The 13,525-nt window shown below is 45.5% G+C and overlaps 1 protein-coding gene across 1 annotated transcript in view; it reads right to left on the reverse strand.

Annotated features, from left to right (window-relative positions):
• Nucleotides 1–6,350: 6,350 nt before the first annotated feature.
• The window catches only part of LOC105287899 (odorant receptor 49b-like), a 133,411-nt gene continuing 126,236 nt past the window's right edge, over nt 6,351–13,525 (reverse strand). Inside the window, exon 6 of the mRNA XM_026970382.1 lies at nt 6,351–6,441. Coding sequence (XP_026826183.1) covers nt 6,385–6,441 — 57 coding nt within the window. The 3' untranslated portion in view covers nt 6,351–6,384. The remainder of the gene's footprint in view (nt 6,442–13,525) is intronic.

Genomic DNA, 13,525 nt, shown 5'->3' on the forward strand with positions numbered 1-13,525 from the left:
GCAGATCATTTACCTCCCGGTCATCGCGCGGAGCGTCACCGACATCACGGTGCGCGTCGTGGATCAGAACGGTCGGCCGATCGACTTTCGCGGCGAGGAGATAACGGTGCGTCTGTACGTGCGACGACGACGCGCTGCGTAGAGCCGTAGGGAATGCTCGTACTGCGGGGTGGTGGAGGACGCGGAAGAAGAGGTACTACTACTCAAACGCGAGAGCGTCCCGAGGAGGAGGGGGAAGTGCGCGGGAGCGGTTACGGTACGACGCTGAACACGGAGAACGCGACCTTCCTTCGTTCGTTGGGATACACCGTCCTGCGGAATGGCTACGATGGTCGACGTACTCGACATCGGCGATGAGCCGGTCTTCGACGAGCGCATCGTCGGGCTCGAGACCCACACGTACAACCCGTATGCCAACACCACGTTCGGGCACAGCGATGAGATACGGATTCCCATACACCAGCAGGATCTGTACACGTTGCCCTGTGAGAGCTATCTCTACATCGAGGGTACGTTCTCGGTCGATGGAGCAGCATCAGCTGCGGGGGATGCTCAAGCGGCGCCCGTTGAACCTGGTAAACCCCAGACGCACCTGGTGAACAACTGCGCGACCTTTCTGTTCGAAGAGCTTCGTTACGAGCTCAACGGCGTGGAGATAGACAGGAGCCGAAACGTCGGCGTGACGAGCACGCTCAAGAACTACGTTTCCCTGACCCATGCGCGCAGTAATATCCTGCTGAGCGCTGGATGGAGTCTGATGGGCACTTTCGGGTCGGGTGATTTCAACCTCTGCGTCCCTCTCGAGATGCTGTTGGGATTCTGCGAGGACTACAGACGCGTGGTGATCAACGCGCGGCACGAGCTCGTTCTGATTCGTGCGCGCAACGACAACAATTGCGTCGTGCTGTCGGGCGACCGATACGGGGCGCGGATAGACCTACACAAGGTGCAGTGGCGCATGCCGTACGTCTACCTAAACGAGATCAACAAACTACGGTTGCTGCGCACCCTGGAGAGCGGTCGATTTCTCAGTATGGCGTTCCACTCGTGGGATCTGTACGAGTTCCCCCTTCTGCAGAGCACGACCGCGCACTCCTGGGCCGTCAAAGCGGCCACGCAGCTGGAGAAACCGCGTTACGTCATCTTCGCGCTGCAGTCCGGTCGAAGGAACGCCGCGACGAGGGACGCGTCACTGTTAGACGCCTGCGACCTCTCCAACGTGAAGCTGTTTCTCAATTCGACGTTCTATCCCTACGACGACATGCATCTGGACTTTGCGAAGAATCGCTACGCGATACTGTACGACATGTATGCCAGATTTTGCAGAGCGTACTACGCGCTCGACCGGGACGACGATGGAGCGGTGCTCACGATGAACAAGTTCCTGCACTGTGAATCGCTCGTGGTGCTGGACTGTTCGAGGCAGAACGAGACCGTGAAGAGCGCCACCTCGACGTCCGCATAGAGTTCGACTACAGGCATAACGTCCCGCCCGAGACCACGGCGTACTGTCTGATACTCCACGATCGCGTAATCGAGTACAACCCGCTGACGAGCGTGATACGTCGCGTCGTCTGATAGCACCCATGGCTGCCGAGCCGATATTCGCCGACCTGCAGGGTTTCATCGTCCAGGGCGGCTTCGCGGTGAAGGAGGTTGTCGTACTGCGTACGAGGGACCGAGTGCTGACGCATCATGTCTTCCGCCCACCAGTGGCATGGAGTCGCCTGACGAGGGACGAGAGGTCTCAGGCTGCCTGGTTACCGGCCAATCATCATAGACTCCGCTGGACGGACGGTAGCGTGCCCTACGGACACGCCAACGCTCTTATCCGTAGAGCGGTATCGGCCATGGAAGGAGGAGGAGGAGACAACAGGCTCGTCTACGTAAAGGGCGCCGAGAAGAGGTGGTGGCTGGAGGGTCTCCTCGGCGATCTCGAGGGCGAACGCCGCGTCACCGTCAGGTCCGTCGACGACGACTTCGAGGACATCGCGCGCCTGAGCGAATTGGTGGGTCCCGATCGCGGAACGTACCGCTGTAGCGCGCACAGCGGGGTCTGCGCGTTGGAGAACGTGCTGAAGCTGCACGCGTGGTGGATGGGTGGACCGTCGCGCGCGCGGAATTTGGAATAAAGAAGTAGTGGGTTTTTTATAAACACTATCTATGTATTTCTATATATATATATGTTTTTATACACTATTGTTTCATTAATAAAATATATATATTATATTCTATACACTTATGGTGTTATATGTATATATCTCTTTGTACAGTGTGTGTGTGTGTGTGTGTGTGTATGTGTACGTTGCTCCTCTCACATCTCATCTTCCTGCTCCTCTTCCTGCTCCCCTTCCTACTCCTCTTCCTGCTCTGCGGGAGGTCTGCTACAAAAGAGAGTACACATATGTTAACACCGGTATCGGTGTAGCGTGTGTGTAGACGCCGCAGAAACGTATGGTGTAGCACTACTTACTCATGTGGCGGCGTGTTGGCGCGCGCGTACTGGCTTCCGAGCACTCTGTTGATGATCGGCTGATTCAAAATATTGGAGTCTGTGCTGCAACACCTCGTCAATATTCTACAGACACGTTCGTAGGGTGCGCCTGGAAGGTCATGTACACTTAGTCACACCGTTCGCAGTATAGGTCGCGTCATTGGTTTTATGTATGTTTGTTCGTACTTACATGACCTACTCGATATCTGTTAAATAGGCCTCGTCCATCGATGCGCCGATACGGTTGAGGCCCGTTTGCGTCTCGCGCGTTTGCGCGGCCAGAGCAGCAGCGGTCTGCGTCGTCATCGCTGCAGCCGCATGGACACTAGTGGTGACGTCAACTAAATTTTCCATATTGTCGCGGAACAGATGTCGGGTAGCCAGTTACAATAGGAATGACAATGTCGCATGATGCGTTGTCTTTATAGAGTGCATGATATGAGGCGGTGTCAGCGAGATGAAGCGCGTCTTCACAATCGCGCTATGGATAGCCGGGTCACTTTATCTCGCTCCGTATATGCGACAAAGGGAATTGAATCCCGAAGAAGAATTGTGGGAAACTCCCCGTACAATAGACGGGCTGCGTGACGCGTGCCATAGTCAGCAGGTACGCTGGCCTGTGGCGCGCTGACACAGCGAAGATGCGACCGACTCGCGTTTCACTATCAGGGGTAACTGCGGAAGCGTGGGACGGCTGACTCGTGTGCCGTGATAACATGCGAAAAAGGGAATTGAATCCCGCAGTAGGTTGGTACGGGATACAACTACTGTACAATAGACGGGCTGCGAGACGCATGCCATAGTCAGCAAGTACGCTGGTCTGTGGGACGCTGACACAACGAAGATGCGACCGACTCGCGTTACACTATATGCTGCAATTACATACTCGCCCCTTATCGGTCCGCTGGACACGTATGCATGTGCCGTACCGCTCAGGGGTAAATGCGGAAGCTGGACAGCTGACTCGTGTGCAGAGATATTTCGAACGGTCGAAAGATGTCCGACCATTTGAGGAACCACGTTCGAATAGTTGACCCCTAGCACGACCACACATTCCCCTCTACGTAGCGTGCTTATACATGGGAGCAGGCGGGTATATAAACTGCGCCCCGCTGAGGATACGTCAGTCAGGCGTTCATATTCTGAGTGTAGAGAACCTGCCCACTGCGCAAAGTACCACGTCACGTTACCTCTCGACCAGATGGGGACCGCAACTCCGCGGCCTGTGGAGGACGGGGGTGCGCTGAAGAAGCGACGTCGCGAGTAAGTTACGCGCGCGCTGGTCGCTGGGTCACGATTCGTCATCAACATCATCGTTTTCTCGACTCACAGGTGGAAAGACGTCACTGCGACGCCCAACGTAGACGTGCGACGCATTTGGATACTGGGCCGTCGATGCAACCTGACCAGGACCGGCTACAAGTTCTGGAGATTGGAATAGGCATCCCTCCGACCGCGGATGCGGTGACCGTGCACATCGTGCTGGGGGACACTGTCGGCAAGGAGATACTGCTGACTCCCGAAATGTGGAAAGGACTGGTGGACAGCAGAGCCATAATCTGCGACAACCTCGCGCGGGCTAACGGCGAGCACGGTCCGCCTCCGCCCATGCAGCTGGGTGACCTGACGGTGCGCTTCGCTACCATCAACAGCCAGCCAACGATACGTCTGGACGGTTGACCCTGTCCGCACCGACGGTGCGCTTCTTATACGGATTGCGGCACTGCGTCCAGCGCGTGATCGCTACGATGACCGGCGTCATCGGACGCGCCGAGGCTAAACTTCGCGCCTTCAGGCACATCGCCGCGGATGTGAAGGATCCTTCCAGCGCTCTCAGGGCCATAAGCGGCAGAGCGGACTTTGACCGGAACGATCTGCTCGATTGCGAACTGCTGGTTATGGTTTTTGGTAATTTTTGAGTTACACGCCGCATACCAGCAGTCTCCACGCGCACATTATCTATTATATTATGTTATACATTTTATATATATATATGTTTTGTATGTAAACACATTTTTCACGTTTATTAAAGTATTTTTTCCGATCAGATTGCGTCTTTTTATCGCGTTGGACCTCCTCACCTCCCCTACCTGTACCTATCTGTATAACATCTATGTAGTATCAGTGGCTACATTATAGAGAGTAATACGTTAGACGTCACGTCCGCAAAATTAGCGATGGTATCACCTGACCTTGCACGTGTTCGTGCAGGTCCAAGTGTATATAAAAGTAGTGCTGATGTTGCACTATGAGTTTCGGGGCGCGTTCCGAGACAAAACGATGACGTCACCCGACCTTGAACATGGTCGTGCAGGTCCAAACGTATATAACATTGTGCTGATGTTGCACTATGTAATGTGCTGATGTTGCACTATGTAACACAATAGCGCAGCCACCATTTGCGCTACTACGCAGTTTCGGGGCGCGTTCCGAGAAAAAACGATGACACGTCACCTGACCTTGAACATGTTTGTGCAGGTCCAAGCGTATATAAAAGTAGTGCTGATGATGCAATAGGTAACAATAGCTCTGTACCACATGTAACAATATACGACCCCCCCGTGCTGATTCATCCCTCCGATGTGAACATGATACCCCTGCTGAGTCAGCACCCTCCTGCTGATTCATCTCCCCTGTGACCTTGAACATTCCCCCCCGCTGACTCAGCCCCCCTCCCCGTGCTGACTCAGCCCCCTCCCCCTGCTGACTCAGCCCCCCCTCACCCCCCTTCGTTGCCCCATGGGTCAGAACCCGCCCTATATATCTACTGCAATGAGTACCTTATATATTAAAAGATCGACTGCTGCTGCTGCCATCTAGGAATAGAAAAATGTACTGCACAAACGACGACGACGGTAATGATAACGACGTTTCTTAATCGAAAATTTTCTAATTTCAGATTTGCATCGTAATATCTGCACTCGTAATGCACATAGAAAAAAAAATAAAAAAACTTTTCTTATATAATTCGATCCCAAGCTATCTATTGAGGTTACTCTGAAAATGATCTTTTCAGAGGTTATTAAGATCTGATAATCTAAGCGTGTCTGAAAACGTCGCTTCGCGTAAAGATACCCGGTCGGTCTCGCTTCGCGTATACTTGGCGCGAGACACTACCGTGTCTCTTGAAATGAAATTTTCCAATTTCAGACTTTGCATTGCCATATCTCCGCTCGTAGGGCACGTACAAGACAAATAAAAACACTTTTATTATATAATTCGACCGCAAGCTATCCATTAAGCCTACTTAGAAGTTCATCCGTTCAACGGTTATTGAGATCTAATAATCTAAGTGTCTGCGAAAGCGTCGCTTCGCGTAAAAGAGTCATGGTGCGGTCTCGCTGCGCGTATACTTGGCGCGAGACACTACCGTGTCTCTTGATACATTGTTTTAAACATTATAAAATAAAAATTATTTTCTTCTATCATCTGCATTAAATATTATAAGAAGGTTAACATTAGAACTTAAGTAATTACTAACAAATATTTGTGATTGTAAGTAGTAATAAATTTTATTACAGAAACAATTAATATATATATTTTACACGATACATTAAATAAAAGACAAGAAGAAAGAATAACGTAGTGGCTTCAGCTGCTTCAATGTTTGTTTGTTTCTACCATGCAAAATAAAGTATTAATATATATTTCATAATATCTAATATATTTATAATAAATCATTCTACAATATCATATTGTTTATATTTATATATCAATTTGAAAATATATTAATTAATTTAATTACATGTTAATTATCATTTTTATGATTTGTTTAACCATATCTTCATATACTTCTTATTACTTCTCATTACTTCTTATTTCTACACACCACATTCCCACTTATACTCATACTTACATTCTCATTATTTAAACGAGCCACTTAAACTGTTTTATTCGGCAATTACTGCTCTCATTGTCATAAAATAAGATGAAATTGTTTTCAGAAACTGTAATATGAAATAAAATTCATGAAACAAAATACGATACACGAAAAGTCTTTTTGACACTATTTAGTTTTGGCTCTTTCTTTCATCCAATATAAAATTTTTGATCGAATCTGTAACACTTTCATCATTAAATCGTCTGTATCTCTTCAGATGTTACTTTTAACTTTTAATTTAGATTGGATGTAACCTAATCACAATGGAATAAAATATTTTTACAAATTCTGATGATACATATAAAGTTAAGCAAGTTAAATCTACAATTTTATTGTAGTCATGGATGGTTCACAAAAATGTCAGATTGTTCTCAGCGATGTTGTGTTAAAAATCGTTTTCACACAGTAAGGTTTTAGTTTAATATTGAACTTTTAATTTGAATAACTGATTATGTTTGATTTTAGGAAGCGATTTTCATATAGTAGACTAGTAAGATATGGAGTGAAGAATGTGATAAGAATCGATGTCAGACAGTAAGTTGTTTAATATTGAAAATCTTTAATTGTTATATTCGTTATTGTACAACAAAAGTATGTAATTTTTTAGAAAACGATTTTCATGTAGTTTTGTCACTTGAAAAGGACCGAATTGTTGGTCGAAACGTAGTGACGGCAGGTTTTGTATTAGCCAGTTTGGTCGTATAAAGAGGATTATACTACAATTTTATGTTTTTCAACGTTTAAAAAGTACGAATTATAAAATTCGCATTTTTTCTCACAGAATGCCTTTTATACAAAAAGACGACTTCTCTTATCCTTAAATAAATAAAGTCAAATAATTTAAATGTGATATTGTTTGGGATTCGATCAAACTTTTACAGAATATTCAAGAAAGCGATCTATTCGTCGATTTAACTCGAGAATTATTTGTTATGATTTAAGCGCGTTGAAACAAAGTCGTTTGCTTTCCATCTCGCTCTCCAGCTGATTGTTCTAAGCGAATGAGAGGAAAGGATCTCATGAACAACTTCACTTCGCCGAGCGATAGAGAAACACAAAGACGAATTCCGCCGAATCGGAGCTGTCGTTGCACAAAAATCGCTCGTTAGTCGCTCGTGAATTGTGATCGACAGCACGCTGTCGATCGCTCTGTGAAATCTATCTCACGCGATTTATTTTCCTTAGTTTTTTCTTGCGTTCGCGACCTCCGCTCCGTGCCCATAGTCGGACGAGTGCCAAGTCTCGCGACTGAACGCATAATTTCTCGGAATTCTTGGATAATTTCCGAGATTTCGCGCGTCGCTTTCAAATCATATCGCAACTCTTGCTTTTTGCCGGTTTCGATCCGGTAGATTCTGCGAATTATTCCGCATTTGGTACGTCAGCCCCGCGATCACGGGCCTGACGGTCCTGAGCGTCCGCTCATTTCTGTATCGTGTTGTACAGCGTGCTAGTGCACTGGCACACCAAGCGACAATTCGAGTATATGTTCCGTACAGAGCTTCGTGAACTCGAGGGAAGAGCGCAACAAACGCCTCTCTAGCTTTGTGGCACTCGGGCCTCAAAACAAGAGTCGAGCTGACCAATGTTATCCGGCGTTTGAGTCAACGACCTGGGAGTCGATTGTACTCTATGCTCGGAAAGGTTTGCTCGGTCCTTTTTAGGTCAGGGAACTGAATCCCTTTTACCTGGGATAGGACCCATACGACCTGTTGTGGGAAGGGGAGTGAGTAGAAGATGATCAATAACTGAAGTCGCTCCTTTTAAAATACCTTAACACTCTATATTTGAAATTGTACAAGTAAAATGACGTCGGAATACATCTATTGTATATTCAAAGCAATATTATAAATTTTATTTCTAATCGCAATTATACACTCACTCCCAAAAAGGCGGTACACTAAAATTTAGGGAAAAATTTACCAACCTTCAAATGATCATAACTTGGTAAATAATGAAGATAAAAATATGTTCAAAAATGCAAAATGAAGCTTCAAGTATCCACTTTAAGAATATTTGAATGGCAATTATGGTCGGCCATTTGATTCAAAATGGCGGATGACAAAATGAGAGGATGCAAAAGTGATAACCGAAAGTCCGAGTTTGTAACGGTGCATGGCGTGAATTAGATATCGCAGCCTAATGGGACCAAATGCAAATGAAAATATAGAGTGTTATCTTTAAAATGCTTTTTACCGAGCTCGATGCGATCATTTTTCGCTGAGTTGTGCAACTTTAAAAAAGAAAACACTCTGTTAAGTAAATTTGGAGTATCTCAACAAAAAATGATCGCATCGAGCTTTGTAAAAAAGCGTTTTAAAGATAAAACTCTATACTTTTATATGCATTTAGTCCCATTGGGCTGCAATACCTACTTTACACCATGTGCCATCGCAAACTCGAATCTTCATTTATCAATTTCGCATGCTCTCCCTTTCCGCCATTTTAAAAAATTCGTCGTGCACAATTTCGATTTAAATTGCGAAAAGTAGGGTTTCAAAGCTTTAAAACCGTTTTTGAAATTTTGTGCTAGGATAGTTAGGTACCGAGATATTCAATTTCGAATTTGCAATATCTTCGACTCAGCAAGGCCTGAGGAATTAGAAAACCCTGCGGTTCGTTTAGTTCTTTTATAATTCCAACTGCTGCGTTCATTATTCTTTATACTCCAAATCCTTCTTATGTGGTGTGTGCGTGTGTGGGTGTAGGTGTATGTAGGTGTGTGTGTGTGTGTGTGTGTGTGTGTATGTGTATCACAAGGATGAGGACCCCGTGGTGCGTCAGTTCCACAGTAATTTAAGACTCCAAACCCTCCTTGTGGTGTGTGTGTGTGTGTGTGCGCGCGCGCAGTGCAGTGGAGTCTTAAATTACTGTGGAACTGACAAATCACGGGGTCCTCATCCTTGTGATACACACACACTCACACACACACACACACACACACCTACATACACCTACACCCACACACGCACACACCACATAAGAAGGATTTGGAGTATAAAGAATAATGAACGCAGCAGTTGGAATTATAAAAGAACTAAACGAACCGCAGGGTTTTCTAATTCCTCAGGCCTTGCTGAGTCGAAGATATTGCAAATTCGAAATTGAATATCTCGGTACCTAACTATCCTAGCACAAAATTTCAAAAACGGTTTTAAAGCTTTGAAACCCTACTTTTCGCAATTTAAATTGAAATTGTGCACGACGAATTTTTTAAAATGGCGGAAAGGGAGAGCATGCGAAATTGATAAATGAAGATTCGAGTTTGCGATGGCACATGGTGTAAAGTAGGTATTGCAGCCCAATGGGACTAAATGCATATAAAAGTATAGAGTTTTATCTTTAAAACGCTTTTTTACAAAGCTCGATGCGATCATTTTTTGTTGAGATACTCCAAATTTACTTAACAGAGTGTTTTCTTTTTTAAAGTTGCACAACTCAGCGAAAAATGATCGCATCGAGCTCGGTAAAAAGCATTTTAAAGATAACACTCTATATTTTCATTTGCATTTGGTCCCATTAGGCTGCGATATCTAATTCACGCCATGCACCGTTACAAACTCGGACTTTCGGTTATCACTTTTGCATCCTCTCATTTTGTCATCCGCCATTTTGAATCAAATGGCCGACCATAATTGCCATTCAAATATTCTTAAAGTGGATACTTGAAGCTTCATTTTGCATTTTTGAACATATTTTTATCTTCATTATTTACCAAGTTATGATCATTTGAAGGTTGGTAAGTTTTTCCCTAAATTTTAGTGTACCGCTTTTTTGGGAGTGAGTTTAGAAGTTAATACAGTTATAATTTAAAAAAAAACTGACATTGTTTTCGTGGTCTGAGAAAATGTACAAATTCTATTATTACTCATACTTGAGTAAAAATCAGAGGATGAGGGAGGCGGAGATAAGTACGGGATATCGTTGGTTGGGTGTTATAAGGGGAACTATCGTATTAGGACCTGCGATTTGGAGGGCGATCCTGAGTTGTGGAATGTTGATGGAATCAGGCCCAAGGAGGAGGGGATAAGGAGGCAAGGGCGCGGTATATGTAGGGAACAGGTCCAAGAACCTTTCACCTACAAATTGGATAGATTGACGGGAAAAATCCCTCAAATAGTCTTCAGAGGGAAATTCACCAAACTGCGCCGTGATTCCTTGGACTGGAGGTATCGGAGAAGGAAAAGAGGTATCCGGATATTCTTCAGCATCCGCTGTGGATGGATGGATTGGCGAATACCAGGGGGAAGAAGCCACGAAAGAGGATGAAGGGGAGGACCGGAGAAAAGTGGGTAGTGAAACCCGAATTAAAGAAACGGAACTGGACGAAGAAGTGGACCTGGGAAGAATTGGAGAAGGGGAGTTTGAGTAAGGGATGGAACAAGACGATGACGGGGAAATGGGAGGAAAAGAAGACCTAGGGGATTGAGGAGGAGGCGAGGATGAATGTGGAGATGTAGGGGAGTCTAGAATTCGGACAGATGCTGATGAGCGAGAAGGGGAATCGATTATGCAGACTGAAAGTGATGAATGTCGGGTAGGTGAGCCGACGATTACGACGGACAATCCAGAAGATAGAGTTGGAGAGGGTGACCGCGGAATGGTCTCGATGGCGTTGCTCCGTTTTTGGGGCGGTTCGCTCCCAGATGGTCGGTTGTACGCTCTCCGATGGTTCCTGAGATTCGGTCGCGAAGGGAGAGTCGCGCTCCTAGTTCTTTTGGTGGGAGCCACTTCAAAAGGTCAAACGGAAGAAGTAAAGGAAGAAAGGAAGTATCGGCAGATTAGAATCCAACAGTAAAGAGAAAAGGAAGAAGAGATAAAGACATAGGGAGAGTTGTTTTGGGTCGTGATTTCATAGATTCAAATAATATTTCAGTAAAGTATAGGCCGGTTCAGGCGTCGGTGAAGTTGAAACAAAGAAAAGAAAGAAAACGGAAAAAGAGGAAAGAAAAGGAGAGACTGAGTACGAAAGGTTCGCTTACTTGATATTTCTCAGTTGAAGTTCTTGAAATGCTGTGTTTGTTAACTGTTGTCCTGGAACAGGGAGCCAAGGGGGCCAGACCCATGGTAAATGAAGCGTTGGCACTGATCCGGACACAGTCACGAGACTCAGAGACCGTTCGGACTGGTAACTGAGCACTGTTGTACTTCTTCCCGATTAGCTACCGCGTTCCGAGGACTTGATACAAGTAGACCTTTCGTACTTGATCGGAGAGTTCAGGAAAAACGAATGATCTCTAGGTGGGTGGTCGTTTTTTTATATGGGAAGAATGGTGTAAGAAAGGGGTATTCCTTTTCCAGGAATTATTTTTCGGTAGCGGCTGGGCATCCCTTATGGTAATTAGTCGGTATCGACAGATGGGTCTATGAGGTGCTAATTCTTTGTTAGTCATAGATCCATCGTTCCGACACCGCGTCCGTTTCCTTAAGCCGGATGTGCTTCTAGCCGAAAGCCTCGTGCCCGGCCGGGCGCGTGTCCAAGAACTCGCGGCCCCTGTGAGAATATTCGTCTCAGGGATTAACTATTGTAAATCGTCTATTAATATTTGAGCCGAGATCCCGAAAATCGTTGATCTCCAGCCAATCTAACGGTTGACAGGATTAGAAAACCGGGAAATTCAATAAGACACTGACGATGAAAGTTCAACACTGTATTTCCTCTTATAAGTATACACTTCAACGTGCTTAACCGAATTCGCCCTTGTCTTTTTCGCCGATGGATCAAGAGCCGGCCTCTCCCTGCCACGCAAGGCGGGCGAGCCAATTATCGCGTTACACATAGAAATCTGGGCACTGTGCGTGTGCCAAGGAATCGCTTTATCGTTCGATCACCTATGATAGATCGCCGCGCTAGTTGAGGTCGATCTACGCATGTCGCCCCGCTTCCATCCCGCTTATTATTTGTCCCTTAGTACGCACGCTCAGGAAGTGGCTCTACGCTACGTATTCTACGTACTTGGTGTTCCGAATGTACGTAGGTCTTACACTATATTATTTTTTTCATTCTAAGAAAAGGGATTATCTCTTACTGCAGCCGCGAGGCTTCCGGTCACACGTGACCGAACTTATTGTGACCCGGGACATTATTCGTTGAATTATTTTTAGATTACTTATTATATTTCGTTGGAAGTGAGGAGTCTGCTGGACGTAACATATATGTATCTCATTTATTGTTTTATTATTTTTCTTTGATTGTTATTCTATCCAGCGCGGGGACTCGATATTATCGGTCGCGTGTTCGTGTTCGTGTCCGCCCAGCTGCCCGCGTCAAGATATCCGTCGTCCGTCGGTTCAAGATATCCGCCCCGCGAGAGCGACAGTCTCAAAACTCTTCAAGATTTGCGATCCGCGAATTCGGTGCAGCTGAAAACTTCACCGCGAGGAAGATTGTTCCAGTTCGACATGTCATCTACGACCGACCGCACCTACTGGATAACTCATTGTATCAGTGAGAAAATGGAATAAATCACTATGTATTGTTACTTTGAAACAAGAGGACTTTTATCAACCTCGTCAGTCTCCCATCCTTACGCTATTTGCTGAGCCTCTCCAAGCATCACGCTTGCTCTTATCAGAGCGTCACGTAAGTTAAAAAATCTGCGCAAGCTAGATCGATTCTGACACAGATATATATCAAATACTTTTCTTTTCAATTTTTAGTCTGGACTGGAAGTGGGTTTGTGAGCGAAAAAATTCTTTTCTTAAAGGGTTACATACAGAGTCCGGCAAAAGTATGGAAACCCTTAAATTTTACGAGGACTATGCATTTTAGAGAAAATTGCTTCAGACAAAAGTTGTATGGTTTCAAATAGCGCATTACACAGTAATATCAGTATGACCTTGAAGAGTATTGTCAAGGTCACATGAAAGTCATCTTCAATTTCTTAAATGGAAATCCCCATTCTTTATTGCATATTCGTGTAGCCTATCTCGAGAGCTTTCCAAAACACTATAATGTAGCCTTTTTTCATGAAGTACTTTTCGAGTTATGGAGCTTGAAAGTTACGGTATCTCCGGCATCAGCATTATCTAAAAGTAATAATCAGGAGGAATTGAATTCTTTCCTGAGGGTCCAATAAAAGCTTCCAATACCAATTGCTCTATCTTCCCCTCCCCTTTCCCCTCCCCTCCTCCTGACTCCCTTATCGATA

The sequence above is a fragment of the Ooceraea biroi genome, chromosome 6 (genome assembly GCF_003672135.1).
Source record: "Ooceraea biroi isolate clonal line C1 chromosome 6, Obir_v5.4, whole genome shotgun sequence".
In the NCBI taxonomy this organism is placed as follows: Eukaryota; Metazoa; Arthropoda; class Insecta; order Hymenoptera; family Formicidae; genus Ooceraea; species Ooceraea biroi.